This window comes from Lycorma delicatula, chromosome 10, assembly GCF_047948215.1.
Source record: "Lycorma delicatula isolate Av1 chromosome 10, ASM4794821v1, whole genome shotgun sequence".
Lineage (NCBI taxonomy): Eukaryota > Metazoa > Arthropoda > Insecta > Hemiptera > Fulgoridae > Lycorma > Lycorma delicatula.
This window is the reverse complement of record NC_134464.1, coordinates 1,762,714-1,781,946: the sequence shown is the minus strand read 5'-3', so window position 1 is coordinate 1,781,946 and position 19,233 is coordinate 1,762,714. Positions and strand designations below refer to the sequence as shown.

Genomic DNA, 19,233 nt, shown 5'->3' with positions numbered 1-19,233 from the left:
CGAGCTATAACTTCCTTAGTAAAACTGTTAACTTCTTGACAGCTTACTATATCAAATTCCTGGATGTCCTTGTCAACAGTTCATACCAGGTGATATTTAAGTATGGATACAACTTTATACTGTACATCTGAGAGGGATTTGGAGACAGAAAGAAATCGGGTTCTACACAGTTAAAAATAATCTGCATTATAATGGGTTTTTATTTTTTGTCTACCGTATTAAATCAAACTTAATTTTTATAAAATAGTTTATGTGACACATGATTTAGATTTAAAATTTTACAAGAAAAACAATGGTGAAAACAGTTTTTCTGTAAATGCCGTCATTATCCAGTTATAAGCATTGACGTCATTGCAGTTATAATCGATGACGGAAAAATCGTGTTAACAATAAGACAAGGTAAAACACATTGCATGAACAGTTTTATTGCATTTTACATAACGAACGTTATGTACATAATGTTTATTGCATACGTACTATATGCGTTAAACAGTGCTATACTCGTAATAATGATAATAATAAGCCATCACTAATAATTAACAACACAACAACAAATTAAAGTTGCTGAAAATATTTAAAAAATAACTTTTAGTATACTCTTTGTATATTTTTTATTTATTTATATTATTAAAAGATATAATGTAAATATTATTTTTAATGACCTACCCTTTCAATTAGAAATAGCTTTTATGTTACACAAAAGCCCTTTTAGTGTGGATGTCAAACATTATAATAAACTCTGTAATTATTTCAACTTAATTATCATCTGACATGTTATACACTGAACAACATGCATCTGTATTATTGTATTGTAAATAAAAAATTACTGATGATAAAAGTATATATATATATAGAAATTTCGCTTCTTCCAGTAACCTATAAAATCTTATCAAAAGTTCAACAGAATAGAGTAGAAAAGCACACTGATAAATAACTTGGAGAATATCAGGGTGGTTTTAGGAAGGGTGGCTCTTGTGTGGAACAAATATTTTGCGTAAAATGAATAAATATTAATCAGAAATACAAAAATTATGTAATTATATTTGTACATTTAAATAAGGCATATGATTCTGTCGATTCTTTAATCATGATTCTGTCAGAAATGTGCATAGACGATAGAACTTACAACTTAATTAAACAGACAATTTCCCATATCTTATCTAAAGTTAAATTTATGGGGGAATTGTTAGAACCATTTAAAATCAAAAGAGGTGTTAATTACAAAGAAAAATTAATTTAAAGTGTATGCTTTTTCTTATCATGTGGTATCATTTGCATGAATTTCAGTGATGTTGCAGTGGTAGAATGGAACAACAAATTATTATCTAACTAAACTGTTATCAATAATTCATATATCAGTAATATTATACAAAGAACATAAAAATGATGAAAAGGAGGCTTTCTTTATAGTAATATTGTCAAAATTCTAAGCTATATTTAGTGATAAATTTAATTAATTGATAATTTAAAACCGATTAAGTTATTTACTTTTTTACATCTTCAACTATATGAAACAGTCCATCTTTAAAATAGAAACTTGTCAAATCAGAAATTTTTGATGACTTTTAGAAACATGTCAATGTATTTCACTTTTATTATAGAGTAAGAGTAGCAATAGTTTATTAAGGATACTTGCCTGTCCACACAGAAAATCAACAGAATATATAGATAAGTGTATCAGCTAAATTTTAATGCTTTCAATTCCATTTCCTGGCCGTTATTTTTAGATTATAATTTACATACGATACATCTTGATAAGAATAGCATAAAATTTACCACATCTACCTGTTGCTACTTCTTTGAGTGCTGACAAAATAGACTACAATACATTCCTGAGACTTCCAGATTATTGTACTTAATACTTTCCTTTTTTGCATAATTACTTTTATTTTTACCTTATATTGAATTTATTTATTGATATTTTTATTATTTTTGTATTTCTATTTTAGGTAAAGTTGGAATCGTATTAGATGCATTTAATTTTATTCCTGCCAGTAATAAAATAGAAGATATTAATGCTGCTAAAAGAACAAGAACATTTGAGGTGATTTCATTTAATGGATATTTTCCATTTCTCTAGTCTTAATTTCCTATTACTAAATTCATAGCATTTTTATTTATATTAAAAATACTGATTTCAGTTATAATTTTAACCAATTGTAAACTTCATTTTTATTTAATCTTAGTTTCTAACAGAAATTTGTACCTTGTATCTGTCTAATGTAACCAAACTATTTTGCCATAACAATTTCATTCTAGTTTACTTGCAGTAAGCAGATACATAATTTCATTCTTAAATTTTGTTCAAGTAATTAAGATAAAAGGAGAACAGTGAAATTGATCCAGCAGCACCGTATATTATATAACAAGATTTCTGTAAGAACAGACATCCAAAATTACTGTATGTTATTGTACAACACAATAATCGGCAGTACAATCTAACTTTTTGTAGGGTGAACACAAGGTTAGATGGCAATAAGCTGCTTTAAAATAAAACTTCTTTTTTTTTATTTGTTATCCAATGAACGTATGTCAACAAAATTCTTACATCAAAGAACTGAATATATCAGGAAAAATTATTTCAGCGAGTTATGTGCTGTAAACATTCTAAGGAAGCCTGTTAAAATAGGTGGATAGAAGATACTGTTCACATTGACAAATCTTGTTTTTTGCGGTGCAAATTAACATCGACCAATCCATCTGCAGTACTGAGATGTATAAGCAAAGCAATAATTTTTTTTGTTTTGTTTGCCTGATTGCTCTGCAATACATTATTACGCGTTAACAAAAAGAAAATATTACACGAAATAGTGATTGCATTTGATTTATGGTGTACATACACTGGTATAGTACACATGAAGTTGATGATATTTATTTTGATAATTTTATAGTATACCATCAGAAAAGTTTAGTAGATCTAAATACATGTGCAATGCATTAAGTCTAAGACTCTTAATAAGAATAGATTCTAGCTTTGTAAGAGCTAGACTCTTATGTGAATATATATGATAACAACAAATACTAGGCATTAACATTTTTGAAATCATTTTAAAAGATTATACACCTTATCAAGCCACAACAATAATAAAAGCTAATTTATTGATATAATTGGTAATAAGTAAAAGGGACCTAGACTCGTTGAAAATAATCACACAAAATAAAATCTGTTATCATTGATGACCAAAATATTTTACGGTATATACTACAAATGTGAGTTTTGTAAAAGTAGTTTTCGTGCAAGCTGGAAGGATTATTTTAGTTGTAGGTCTAAAATACTTTGAGGGATAAAATAATAATGGAACTATACTGTTGTAGAGCCAGACTGGGGTGAAACACATGTATATGCATGTTCTATGCCTGTTTTTTTCTGCAGGAGTACAAACCTTCCCCCAACAATTGATTTTCTATCTTTATGCGATTGTTCTTAAATTTTACACCAGCATAATTTTTTTAATGTATTTTATATTTATTTAGTTATTCATTTTTTAAAATACTTTATTTTTATTTATTTATTTACACAAAATATAATGAAATTTTTTTTTTCATACAAAATATTTAGCCATTTACAACTAGTATACCTTCAAAGCAATTCAAACATTTAATAAATAAATAATTGTTATTACTTGTTCCTACCCATTTCATCTGACTGTTCGGCTGACTCTTCTGCTTCACTCACAGATTCTTTGTCATTACTGTCATCATTTGAAATTATCGTCCTTTAGATTGTATGTCCATTGCATTGATCGTGTGATATAATACTAATTTTAATATTATATGAAATATTAACCACCAAAACTCAATAATTAGATAAACTAAACTTACCACATTAATTTCCAATAACCGATTTTCCTGTGAAAACCGGTTATTAGATATACTGGTTAAAAGATAAAATTTAATACCAATTGAAGATATGGGGTTCCGCTATCCCATATCTTCAATTGGTATTAAATTCTATATCTTTTAGAAGAAAACATATTCTTTTAATAATCTGTCATTTTATTCAAAATTATGTTTTCTATTTTGAAATTTTGAATAATATAAGTTTATAAATGTAAATTCTGCTGTCCAATACTGGAATGATTTAATCTTTAATATGTAATATTTTCCTTTGTTCTATTATCATTATTATCGACTGTTAGATTGTAGTTTTATTATGGCTTTAATTAAATCATCATCTTCGAATGTGATCAGGTGGTTCATTTTTTTATCATTATTACAAATACTAATTTTATATCTTTAAAATGTGATCATTACCCTTTTTCAAAAATTCAGTATCCAGTTTCCTAAATTTCTCGCCCATTTCTTTCAATTTATAGATATTATTCATTACATATCAGGTATTACATATAGGTATGCCTGTTTTATTTTTACTCAGATTAATCCATCAAGTTCAGATGGGCTGGTAGGGAGATATTTTCAATATTTTATTACCTTCTTGTTACAGTATCTGATTGAAATAATATTTGTTATAACATTACTAATTCATTTTCACCAGTTCAAGAAATTCAGATCTGATTATACGTTCATCGCATAGAATTCTCTTTTCTCTTAACCATGACAGCATTACTACCTTTTTACTATTCAAATTTGGAATAGGACACATTTTTTGCTATGTGAAGCATATGTGTAGATAATACTTCATATAGAAAAATCAAAACTGAATTTTCTGTAAGATTACCGACCAGTTAGCTTTTAATCCATTTTTCATAGTTTTCTGTAATCATTTCATTTTGATATTCACTTGCTTTCTTGATTTAAAATTAAATTGTCATTTTTCACACTTCCTTACTTAACACCAGTGTGAACTCTGATCACTCTTGATCCTTTCAAAATTTTCTTCTTATAACTGTTGATATTTTTATCAGCCCACCCACTCTATTATTCACATACATTGAATGAATGTAGGACTCATCAAAAAATATAATAGGCCTGCTATTCCCTTCTGTATTCTCAAATTTTGTTTCAAATGTGAACAAACACTTGTTTACACTATAAACAGATATGTGATGGTATTTTTGTAGTAAAAAAAAAAATGCCACGCCTGACCGGGTTTCAAACCCAGAACCCTCAAATGAAAGTTCAAGATGCTACCACTTCGCCACAGAGATCCACTCCATCAATAAAAGTTTTCCTGCCATCTGGTTTTCCTGCATTCCGATGTCCCTTAAAATTTTGTATACTGTCTCACAGTTGAAATTGAATTCTTGTTCCAGGTGCTCTAGCTTTAAAACTGTTTATTGCACTTCTTAAAGTAGACAATCTGTGATAGGTTTTATGGAAATAACATATTATTTTTATGAACACACATCTCTGGAAATTGTCAATGTTTACTTTTTTTTGTTTATGCTTGGATGAGTTTTATCTTTTTACATTTTCTGTCACTTGTTTTTCCTCCTCAATAAATTCTTTAATGTTTAAACCAATACTCGATAAGATTAGCTAAATATATATTATCTTTCCAAATATAAAACTCTGAAGTATGTTTTTAAATACATTTGAAATTATGTACTGACTTTGGCTTCTAAATTCCACTCTTTTGCTAAACAAGCTTGCCTTATTTTCATTGAGTATTAAAAAATACTTTTTGTTGCAGTATTGGAAAATAATAAGTCCAGTCAGAGTGTAATAGATATGACATTATCAAACTACGCAAAGTGTTTGAACACTGAATCTCTCTTATACTTCATCATAACAATCCATCCTCTCCCTCCCCATTCAACAAATATCCACTCACTGACACCGACACATATACAGATACAAGCAAAATGAACTACTGCACAGCCAACTATGCTTACAAAACTTTCTGTACTTATTATGTTAAATGATTTGATTGATTTTTCAAATTTACCATTAAAAATGATGAATCATTTAGAAATTTTGTTTCAGAAGTAAAATACAAAGCCAATTCGATTTATGATGACCAAGTAATGAATTGGACATTTAAGTTTAGTTTTCTCTCCTACGGAATTATTAATTTTATATTGATGTGTTAATTTTGTTTGATTTATTGTTAGTTTTCTATGATTTTTTTTTTATTACAGGTAGAATGGCTTCTTCATCCAATATTCAGTTCAACGGGTGATTATCCACCATTGATGAAAAAAATAATTAATGAAAAAAGTTTAGCTGAAGGTCGAACAAGGTCAAGACTTCCTGAGCTAACTGCTGATGAAATTGAACTAATAAAAGGTAAAACGTAGAATGTTAATTACATTTACCTAAAAGTGACTTGAATCATATGTTCAATTGATTTGTGGAACCAAGAAAGAGAGAGAGAGAGAGAAACTATTTATAACTTATTTATATTCATTAGTAATATTAATACCCCCAGATACAATTAGATTAATTTTTATTTATTTTAAAGCAGGTTTACATTTACACTTGACTACATTACAAGTAAAAGTCATAGAGAGATTATTTAAATTTTAATAAATAGCTTCTCATATTTTGCATCTTAGCAGCAGAATATATTTATTTTATGCATTGCTGTTTCTTTATCCGTTTTAATCATTTTTGCAGACATATGTGCTTCTGAAAAAAAATAAAAGTATAAAAAACAATAGATGCATGTCGACTCTCTTTGTCGTTAAACTGAGATGAACTACTCTGCTACTGTTACAGTTTGTTTGTAATTATTGAATATAATATTTTACTAATATATATTTGAATATATTTTTTTAAATATTAATTTTACATTTTTGAACAATTTTAATTAAATACATTATTTTCTTAGATTGTGTTTTCAGTGGGTTTTTTCTTATATAAGAAATTTTAATGTAAACCTAAAGACACGTACTTTATTATAAGTACTAGAATTAGGTTTGTTATTTAATTTTTTTGTTGATAATTTTGAAAGAAATTTTATGTTTTTTGAAAAATTGTTACGTACATGTATTGTTATTGTACTTTCATTATAAGTTAATTAAAAAATTATTTTTTGTCTTTTATAATGCAGTCACTGTCAAATACGCCATGTAGATGAGAATTCATTAATATAAATTTTAACCATCTTTTAACAGTTGCCTAGCTCTTTAATGGCTATAGGAAAAGATTAGAACTAAACAGTACTGAAATTGGCTTTAGAGATGGTGCTGGAGCAGGGGACGTGTGCAGTTATTTCTTATTATGCTCTTGCACTGGAAATACGATTTAGATGGAGAGTTATTTTTAATAAAATCTGTTGTCATAAATTTAAAAATTCATATATTGTGTTTCATGTAGCAGTTATCCTTTGTGACTCAAAGACTCCAATAAATTCAATAATTTAAGGGAAACATATACAATCAAGAAAGTATAACAGTATGATAGTTAATTAAACTATTAGGTTTTAAGGGTTGCTGTCCTACATACAACATTAACCAAACTTTATAGGCCCCCATATTCACACCTTCAGGATCATTTTAAAACAAAAATTCTAAAGTTACAACTAAAAAGAAAGAGATCAAAAAATGTCCCTTTTTCGCAACATCCATCCCTTTTTTATATGTATGGCAACATCCATACATATAAATTAAATTATCAACTATATATTTGTCATTGCCTAGTGGTCGCATTACTTAACATTTAAAATCCTTATTTTAAAGGGTCAATATTCAGTGCTACGATATGTATATAAGTTAAAATAAGTTTTAATTAATTTGATTTTATTCATGGCAAAAAAAAAATACATTAAAATAATCTACGCTTAGAAATTAAATTAAATCTGTAAACTAATTGACAACGGACTGCTTCTAGCAGGAGCCGTGTGCAGCCTCCCGGCGCAAGTAAATATATATATATATATAAATTGTATAAAATTTATCAACCAAGTTCTCAAAATTTATCTCCGCGGTCTTATACAACGCGTTATATTAAACAGATTGTTAAAAATTAAATAAAATGGTTGATCCTGTCTAAACAATCTTCTTTATCAAACTTTTTTGAATACCAACTTTTCTCATTAGAATGAGTTACGAATTAAGTTTTTATTACGGCATAAATATGATCGTCTTTAAAGTTAAACAGCAAAATATTGAATTGCTTTTGACGCTTTTCTTAGAATGCCAAGAAGTTCAATTGGATATCGTAGTAAAAGAATAGCTGCTAAAAGACGATGTTTAGATCGGCAAACTTCAGAAGACTGAAGAACGAGGAACGAGGATGGAAGAAGATCGGCTTCGCACATCTGCCCGGCGAAAGCGTCAAAAAACAAGTAAAAACCTTTTTAAAGATGCATTTAATTACGATTACAGGTACAACTATAAGGATGACCCGAAAGTAAAATTTGGATTAATGTACAATGTTTGCGATTACTGTCAAGCTCTTCGATACGTAAACGAATATGAAGTAATTCATTGCAACAAAGGAAAGGTCATTTTACCAACTCTTGAGACACCTCCAGAACCAGTTAAATCATTAATATTTGAAACTGACTCTCATTCAAATCAATTTTTAAGTAATTTCAGAAAGTACAATTCGTGCTTTCAAATGACATCTTTCGGTGTAAAACGTCAATCGCCAGAGGAATTCCAATCAACGTTTCGCATTCAAGGTCAAATTTATTATGAGATTGGATCTTTGTTGCCTATGAGTGGTGAAAATACGAATTTTTTCACAAATATTTTTTATTGGAAACTGAATTACAAGTCTCAACAATATATGATGTCACACCCGGACTCAACAGAGAAATAGTAATCCGTTTGAAATCTTTTCTTCACGATCATCGATCAGTTCGTTCATTCAAATTGGCTTTGGAACAAATGACGTCTGATTCTTTCAAAGTAGTTATTCGGCCAGATAAAACACCTACTGGGGAATACGAAAGAAGGTTCAGTACCCCAACAGTGGATGAAATTGCGATAGTAATAGTTGGAAATGAATATACGTCCAGAGATGTTGTTCTACAGGGTCCGGCATATAAAACTGACGATTTTTGAGGAATAATAATGAAACAGTGTTTCGTACTATTAAAACATTTAATATATCAAATTAAAGATCAATTTTTGCAATTTATAGTGAATTACTTACATAGATTTTTTTTAAATTAGAATATTATGTCATCCAAATGTTTTCCATTACTCACACACTCACTTAACCTCATTCTAAAATTTGACATTGCTCGCTCAATCATCACTTGTGGAACCGCTTCAATTTCTCGTTGAATGGCCTCCTTGAGTTCTGTAATTGACTGTGGTCGACTACTGAAGACTTTATGTTTGAGATACCCCCACAGAAAAAAATCACAAACAGCCAGATCAGGTGAACGCGCTGGCCAAGGAATGTCGCCAAATCGGGAAATCAAACGTCCAGGAAAGGTTTCTCGCAGAACATACATTGCGATTCTCGCCGTACGGGCGGTGGCACCACCCTGTTGAAACCAAATTTCATTTTCTTGAAAGTCATTCAATTTCGGTCGCAGAAATTCATTCAACATGTTTACGTATCGATGAGATGTTACTGTTATTCTGCGATTTAACTCTTCAAAAAAATACGGCCGATTATGCCGAACTTTGAAACCGCACACCACACTGTAACATATTGACTGTGAAGTGGTTTTTCAAGAATTTGCCGTGGATTATGCGAAGCCCAATAACGGTAATTTTGTTTATTTACAAATCCTGACAGATGAAAATGCGCTTTGTCACTTAAAAGAATAATGGCATCCTGGTGGACATTTTCGAGGATGACCTCGCAAGCTGCTTTGCGAGACGCCCGATCATTTGCATTAAGTTGCTGCACTAACATCATCTTTACGGGTGGAATTTCAGGTCGGCATGAAGAATTCGTCGTACACTTCGATCAGAAACGGCTAGCGCAGCAGCATGTCTCGTTGCTGAACGTCGTGGAGACCGCGTAACAGCTAACCTTACAGCGTTAATGTTTTCAGGCGTTCTCACAGTCCGTTTTCGTCCTGTCGGTTTCATTTTTAAAGCAGACGATGTGTTCCTAAAATTCTTCACCCGTAACAATATCGTATTCCTACTAGGAACAGACGCGTGTCGATTTAAATTGAAATGTCGACGAAATAAACGCTGTGTTACAATAACAGAGTCATTATTTTTAAAATAGGCTTCAATCACAAACGCTCGTTGTTCACCCGACCACGACATACTGGCTACTGAAATAGCATGAATAGACCTGTCGATGTACAACACTCCCGCCTTCTCATTGACAGTGGTGCCAACATAACAATTACTACAAAATCGTCCGATTTATATGCCGGACCCTATACGTCGACGAGATAAAACTTTACAGCGAATTTCAGAATGCACAGATGGTATGACTGCCTTCAATATCCATTAATTTTTTGGAACGATTCTGGGTATACCATTTCAATTATGTTCAAAACGACCCTACCACTGGAATACTGACAACAAATAAAATATCATCTCAATCGTTTTATTACTCTCGCTTAGAGCTAATCGTGACAACATATTTTGAAATATAGACAACTCTTAAATTAGTTCGTCGTATATATGTACGCAAAAATCGAAACTGAATCAAAAACGTTTGCGATTTAAGATTACATTCACCTTCAAGACGCTATACAATCAAATGTTTCAGTTCAAGATATAGGTATTTACCGTCATCATTTACAGGCAGTTCGCGACACATGCACGAGTATTCGCAGGATGCCACGACTTATGTTCGAAAACACGGCCGTCCAGATCTATTATCTTTACATGCAACCCAAAATGGCAAGAAATCGAAATTCTTTTGAAAGGTAACAAGCAAGCTTCCGATCGCTATGATGTTATCTTCAGAGTGTTTAAATAAAAGCTTTCAAAATTAATGGATGTTATCGTTCGCCATGGAATTTTTCATATCTTCTTTATTGGATGTACTCCGTAGAATGAGAGAAGCGAGGTTTTCCTCATGTGCATATCCTAATTTGGCGAAAGAAAAGGTTCATCTTAACGAAATTGATTTGATTATTTCAGTAGAGCTACCCGACAGCAACGCGGATATTTGATATAGTATCAAAGAATGTGGTGCTTGGACCGTGCGGTCAGCTAAATCCAAATTCACCGTGCATATTCCACCAGGTTGGTCTAATGGTGAACGCGTCTTCGCAAATCAGCTGATTTCGAAGTCGAGAATTGCAACGGTCAAATCCTAGTGAAGGCAGTTTTATACTTTTATACGGATTTGAATACTAGATCGTGGATACCGGTGTTCTTTGGTGGTTGGGTTTCAATTGACCACACATCTCAGAAATGGTCGACCTGAGACTGTACAAGACTACATTTCACTTACACTCATACATATCATCTTCATTCATCCTCTGAAGTAATATCTGACGGTGATTCCGGAGGCTGAACTGGAAAAAAAATTCACCGTGCATGAAGAATAACAGATATAGTAGACGCCTCCCGCGAATGTTTTTAAATTCAACAGAAACAGGAACAGATGGTTATCCGTTTTATCGTCGATGTTGTCCTTACAATGGAGGATTGACGTCCGAATTACACACCCGAATCAACAATTTTTGTCAAAATTGGATTGCAGTCAATAAGTGGATCACTATTATCAAAGATGTTTAATGCTCATATCAAGGTGGAATACTGCTACTTGGTGAGATCAATCAAATATATTTGCAAATAAGTGAACCGTGGTAGCAATATGGCTGTTCTTCAAATATGCAATGAAAGCCCGCATGCTGAATTGCTTCAATATTAGACAGGGCGTTATATAAGCTCCAATGAAGCTTTCTGGCATATTTTTGGATTTACCATTCGTGAAAGACATCCAGCGGTAACCCATCTTAGTGTTCATCTTGAAAATTGTCAAAGAGTTTACTTTTTATCTGATAACATTCACTGCGTTAAAAAAAAAATTCACTGCATTGTAGAAAAACAAAAAAGTGTTGTAGATACAACACTTACCGCTTTCTTTAAACTATGCCAGAGCAACAGTTTTGCAAAAACTCTATTATATTGCAAAGTACCCATATATTATACATGGCATAACTAAAGGAAAAAATTATTGTGACGCGGTAGAGGAACACCGGTATCTGGATTTTCAAACGTTTTTCATCCAACACTATGCCACGTGTTTTCACTGTACATCCAAGTCAATCAGAGTGTTTTTATTTGAGGATGCTTCTTCATCGTATTGGTGGACCTGAAAAATTTGCTAACTTACGTACTGTAAACATGAGAATTAGTTGAACATTTCAAGAGGCTTGCTTTAAACTGGGATTTTTACAAAATAATGACCACTGGAAAGAAACAATGATTGACACAATTCTTACAAAATCACCTCAACTTCGACAGTTAAATGCAATTATATTAATATGTTGCACCAAGTGACCCACAATCGCTATGGAATCAGTTTAAGGATGAGCTTTCAGAACATGTAGTCTATACTAAAAAATTCTTAATCCAGACACAGTTTTCAACAGTGAAATTTAAAATTGTGGACTTATTTTGTTGGAAAATGTTTGCATTGATATTGGCTCTAAAATATTATCCGAATTAGGACTTCAACCACCTCAAAGTGAGCTTTCAATTAGAAACTAACAACCGAACAACTTTATGTTTTTAACACAGTCGATGCCCCAACAGATTCAAATGGATGTATGTTTTTTTGGATGCCCTGATGAAACTGGTAAAACGTTTCTTATCAATTTAATCTTGCCTGAATGAATATGAATCGGGAAAGGAATCGCAATAGCTATTGCATCATTCGGAATTGCTGCTACACTGCTGGAGGGAGGTTGGACAGCACATTCAGCTTTAAAGTTCCTACTTGATACTGACCACGTAGAAAAAGTTACATGCAATATTTCTAAATCATCAGGAAGAGTAAAATTATTGAAAGAAAGCAGTCGCATTGTTTGGGATGATTGCACAATGTCTCTTCGGAAGCTTTAGAAGCACTTAACGAAACGATACAGGATTTTCAAAATAACACATCTCTTTTTGGAAGGAAAGTACTATTACTTGCAGGAGATTTCTGACAAACCCTTCCTGTTATACCAAAATCAACAGCAGCCGATGAAATTGAAGCGTGTCTAAAGAATTCATGTCTTTGGATAGAAGTTATGGTACTATAACTTACAACTAACATGCGAGTTCATATTTCAAACAACTGCAAGGCCAAACAACTTGCCAATCAACTACTAAGAATGGGAAATGGAATTCATCTGTTTGATAATGCACTGTTTGATATCACCTTTCCTAATAATTTCTATATTTGTGTACAATCATCAAATAAATTAATTGAAATGGTTTTCCCAAATTTCACTGAAAACTACAAAAATCATCACTGGATTCGAGAAAGGGCAATTTTAGCACATTACAATGAAGACATTAACATTATAAATTCTAATCTTATTTAACTGGGACCATCAAAGATTTTTCTTTCTATGGATACTGTAATGGAGCAAGATGAATCAATTCTTTATCCAACAGTTTTTGAATTCCATCAACATCAACGGAATGCTACCACATCACCTGGAGCTAAAGATAGAAACTACTGTTATGCTCTTGCAGAATCTGAAGCCATTGAAACGTTGCAATAGCACTCGACAATATTTAAAAAATTTATCAAGAAATATTGTTGAAGCAATATTTCTATCTGGAAAAAATGTAGGAGATGTTTCAGTACCAAGGATTCCAATAATTTCAACCAATCTTCCATTTCAATTTAAACGTTTGCAATTCCCTTTAAGAATATAATACATAATGACCATCAACAAATCACAAAGACATTCCCTAAACACTGATGGATTACTGTTGCAAAATAGTTGTTTTGGTCACGGTCAATTATATGTGGTATGCTCAAGAGTTGGTTCACCAAGAAATTTATTCATTCAAGCTGAGAATCAACAGACAAACATAGTTTATAAACTACCTAATTAACTATGTGGAATAAATTTTTTTTCTACTTTAATGTATTGAATGTATTTTATTTAATTTTATTATATTGTATTTCACTTTACTTGTATTGCTCAGCAACATTATCTAACATCCACATGGTGTCGCTGGTAACATGTACATAAGTCAAAATAAGTTTAAATTAATTTGATTATATTCATGGATAATGGATAGAATCAATAAAAAAATCTTACAGAAATTGTGGTTTAAATTTTTCCTTCAATATGTAAATCATTTACTCCATGAAAAGACTACTGCCAGGATGGCAAAACCCAAAACTTTTAACAATAAAAATATAACCCTTTCCCTCCCCGAAGGACTAGGCAGCCCAAGCTGCTATTTATTTTCTAAAATATTACTTAGAAAATGTTACACTTAAAATATTATTTTAATTACAATTTAAACACTATATTTTTTTCACCATTCCCTTCCCAAACTAATAAGGAAATAATGTTCTTTAGAGGGAAAATATTAATTTAGCTTAGACCATCTTTTACTTCTTTTAAGGATTTTTCTGATATTTAAAGATTTTCTGAAAAAACAAAAATGAATTACAAAAAGGAAGTAATTACATTCTTTCTCACCCGGTTGAAGAAACATTCATACAGTAGAGTATTAACATGTGCATTATTGTAGTATAATGTATTGAGCAATAGACTAAAACATTTATTAAACTATATTTATGTAGAACCGCAATCTGAAAAAAAGTGTGAATAATCCAAATTAATTTATTAATGTTTCTTCAAAATTATTTTACAATATTTTAAATGATTTATTTTGAAAATGTTACAGGATCATCAGATTTTTTAGGAATAAATCATTATACAACATATTTAGCAGCTGATGAAGACGTAGGGGATAAACCATCATTCTATAACGATGCTGGTTTTAATGCTACACCTAATCCAAATTCATTTTCACCTTCTCCAGATTGGATAAAGGTAATTTAGTAACTATTATTGTAATTTAATTGATTCTATTTGCTAGTACATGAAAATATACTTTACAACTCTCTTCTAATATGAAAGTTTATCCAAGCTTCCTTTCTATTCTTCTGAAATTCATTATATTCTACATATATATATATATAAATTAACTGAGCTTACCAGTTGTTATTTGAATGTAGTTATTAGTCATTTTTTCTTGTTCAGTAGTGCATAATCATAACCACGTGCATGTCATAACTACACTAAACTTATTGATTTAAAAAATTGTAGCTTAAAATTTTTCATAAAACTATTTATTTTAACAAGAATACTCAAACACATTTTTTTAAATCCTGTTTAAAATTTTGATGTGAAGATGTAAGCATATTGATAGGAGATTCCTTAATGTAATGGGCTTATATTTTACTGGTGTTTGTGGATCATTTTAATTGATATTTTTCTCACCTCATATTTAAGCTACATTACTCAGTAGTTTCAGACTGGATCTGAAATACTTTGAACAGCAACATTCTAAATAATAATAAACTGAAGACTGTCGAAATTTTTAATTTTAAAAATAGGGGCGAGGTATATAGTGATCTCTGTTATCAATCTTACTTATTTGGTCTAACTCTTTTGATCAAGAGGAGATTTATGAGTTTATTTCTAATTATAATGTCCCATATTTAGATTTTGTAATTAGAGTAGTTAAAAAGAAAAAAAATACATGAAATGCAGCATTGAATCAAAGTGACAAGAAGTTTGTAGACAATTTGATAGAGAAAACAGATCTGCCAGTATGAAGAGAAAGACGCAATATATAATATTTCAAAGAAACATCAACTGACTTAAAAAAACAGGAAATTAATATGCATACAAGAAGTTTATTTAAACTAATTTTTTTGGTTTTTGTTGTGTTATTACAATTTTAATATTAATATTATTTATTTATTTTCCAGTTTATCAGTGTAAATTACAATCGCAAACGTTCTTGTTATTTACTAAACCAAACTATTTAAAAGTGCAAAGATAGCCTGCATCAAATTCAGCTTCCTTTGTAAAATTAATTGTTTTTTGTTTTTTTTAATCTATAATCGGAGATTTGCATTTGTATTTTATTTTTATAAGGAACATTATTAAAATGGTGATTATAATATAATTTAATTATTATATGAACTTCAGATGTGGTTTAGTTTTGATGATATTTTATTAAATAGCATTTATTGTTCTCTATTATTTTACATCAGCTTTTATGAATGTCTGAATTAAATAAGTTTGAAAAAATAATATTAACTAGTTATGTAACTCCGTGTTTCACCAGGTAACAACAGTTCTTATTTATTTCACAAAAAGAACCCCCAGTCAAAATTCCAAAAATTTTTTTCCAACTTTTTTTATGATTTAATTTTTATTTTCAAACCATTTTTTCTCCACACCTTTTATAATTTAAAAATGTTATTAATAATTTTAAAAGATATTTGAAAATTCTGAATGCTTACCTACTCCTACTCACTTTTTGAACTGTTGTTTAATCTCTGAGATATAATGGTGAATTCACATTTTATCTACTGTTGCAAAAGTCAAAGAAAATCAGTGAAATTGCATTTAAATAAGTGTTCAGTCAAATGCATTTTTGGTCAACTATTAGCAAACATGGTACCACCAACTGGAAAATTTTTTTATACCCAAAATATTGTGTAAATTGTGGACATGTTCTATCAAGATGTTTGCAATGCCAGCAGGCTCATCAGTCAGTGATTATTATTTAGTGGTGTGGTAATTTGAATTTTTGTGATGATTTTATTGGTCACAGCAGTTCTTTGGTTTTCTGAGCTTTCATTATTTTTAAATGGATGAATGACCACAATTAAATGTCAGCAGTCCACTTTTCCCATTAAGAGGAGTAAAACCCTGAAGTAAAATCTAACTCTTTATCCAAAAACTAAGACTTTATAACAGCTTGAATTTCATCCATTTAATTTTAACAGCTTTAATTTCATCCATTTTTTAGAAAACAAGTAACTATAAGCACACATTTGAAACTTTGAAGCATACCTTCTAAAGGATCAAATATCATTCTAAAGGATGGCAAATATCATAGTCATTTGGTCATACTTGGGCCATCTCTGTATTCAGCCAAGAATTTTTTGAGTCCCCTTTAAATTGCATAGCAGCAATTTGTATCTCTCACCGAACTCATAGTTTAATGTTCTAGAAACGTCAAATCTCCTCATGCAGATCCCATCGCTGTCGTTAATAGTAGGAGACTTCAATGCCCACCATATTTCCTGGGGCTCATCTTTCTGCTCCTCTCAAAGATATATGGTAAATAGAGTGAGACAAGACTTGGACCTTTGTCTGTTGAATGATAGGTCGTACACATTCATATCCCATTCATATCGTAATCATCTGGTACACTGTCAAACATCAACCTCTCCTTATGGTCATCGAATTTACTCCCTCATTTTAATTGGTCTGCTTGTGATGATCTTCATGACAGTGACCACAGTCCAATTATTATAGCTATTGGTGTCGTCCTCAAGGTAAATAAAAGGCCATGGAGATGGATTGTTGAAAAGACAGTTTGGAACAGTTACCATAAAGCCTTCTCATCACAGTACGATGATGGTGCAGACACCCTTCACGAACTTACCTTTTTATGTCTCTGGTATTTGAGAATGCTAATAGATATATATCCCACAAACATTGGGAAACCCAAGATGTTTTTCTGTTCCTTGGTGAAATGATGATTGCCTAAACGCTATTAGCAATCGATGATAGACACTGCGCAAATTTAATCACAGGTCTACAAATGAACATCTAGATTTGAACAGTAAGGCTAGAGTTGTATGTCATTGAGTATTCCTGGGCGCTAGGAGGAAGTCATGGAGGAAATACGTGGACAACATCTCACACACTACTCCCACGTCTAGTGTGTGGGAAAAAAACCGTGCAATTTGCGGATCACCAAAACAATTCATTCATGAAGAACTCCTTACATCACCTTCTGCAGTGGCAAATAACTTGGCAGCTTGTTTTTGTTCATTGTCCTTCACCTCATCATACAGTAATGAATTTCAGAGGTACAAATGGAAGTATGAGTACTATCGTTAAATGTTGGTAATTCAGTCGGTGAATGAAATGCTCCATTTTCATTCAATTAGTTATCACATGCACTTAAAAACTCACGTGACACCTTCCCTGGACCTGACAACATTCGTCTCAGTATCTTCTCACACCTTCCTAATTCAGTGCTACAACACCACTTCCTTCAGTGCCTTCCCTTAGTCGTGGTGTGCCATTCAAGCTGCCATGCCTCCATCGCGAGGCTTTGTAGCCTTTTCCGCAGACGGGAGATGGGCAACTGAACGAAATTTTGTTCCGGTGCATTGTGATCACCGTTCCGCTCCGGTTCTGGCCCGGCTCGAAACCGCATCCCAAATGCCTCGGCCTCCCGACCTCTTCGCAACTTCCACATGACTGCCCGAATTTTCACCACTAAATCGATTGGGAGAGCCTTTCCCAATACAGTAGTAGCCTCGTAGGAGGTTGTTTTAAATACACCAGTGCATACTATCATGGCTCTGCGCTGGGCACTCCTTAAATTTTGAAGTAGTGCTCTATTCCTTTCCAACCTATGCGCCCAAACTGGCGCCGCGTATGCGATCATACTTTCGAAGACGCCTCGGTACACCAAGTACATTTGGCGGCCCGACAGCCCGTAGTCTTTCCGAGGAATCCTTCTAAGTTTGTGCATCACAGAGACAGCGTCCGCCGCAACTTGTTTAATATGGTTACTAAAAAGCAACTTATCATCAAACAAAACACCTAGGTACTTATGAACCCTTACTCGGCTGATTACACAGCCTTTATACTTAATGTGGGGGTTTCGACTGCATGATAATTTGTCTGCGCCCTTTAGAAGGGTAAACTTCGTTTTGGGCACAGAAATCTTTAAATTTTGCATGTCCATTCAGCCTTCGGCGGTTGACAAGGCCGCCTGCGCTCTGCTTTCTAGCTGTGGTCGTGAATCTCCACGAACTAAAAGGAGACAGTCATCGGCGAAAGCCTGGGCCGTGACTCCTTCTGGTAAAGTCAATCCCAGAAATCCATCAAACACCAGGTTCCACAGCAGGGGACCGAGAACGGAACCCTGCGGGCTTCCCCTGGTGACGCACTTTTCCACAACTAGGTGCGCATCTTTAAACAGAGCCGTACGGTTAGACAAATAGTCTCTTACCACGGCCTGTGTGGCTTCGGGAACATTGCGGCGTTCCAAAGCATAGAGGACAGAACTCCAACACAAGGAAGGAAATGCTGCCTCTATATCAATAAAAATAGCCAAAACGTATTTGCAGTCGGCGCTTTCCACCTCAGTAAGAGCATTTAAGATGCAATCCTCGGTGCCAACCCCTTTCATGAAGCCATACTGGCCTCGATTTAGAATA

At 32.2% G+C, this 19,233-nt stretch overlaps 1 protein-coding gene across 2 annotated transcripts in view; it reads left to right on the top strand.

The window, feature by feature from the left end:
- The window catches only part of LOC142331329 (myrosinase 1), a 70,423-nt gene that overhangs the window by 36,234 nt on the left and 14,956 nt on the right, over positions 1 to 19,233 (top strand). For both annotated transcript variants that reach the window (XM_075377156.1, XM_075377157.1), the window contains exons 7-9: positions 1,950 to 2,044; positions 6,042 to 6,189; positions 14,652 to 14,800. In XM_075377156.1, the coding sequence (XP_075233271.1) occupies positions 1,950 to 2,044; positions 6,042 to 6,189; positions 14,652 to 14,800 (392 nt within the window). The remainder of the gene's footprint in view (positions 1 to 1,949; positions 2,045 to 6,041; positions 6,190 to 14,651; positions 14,801 to 19,233) is intronic.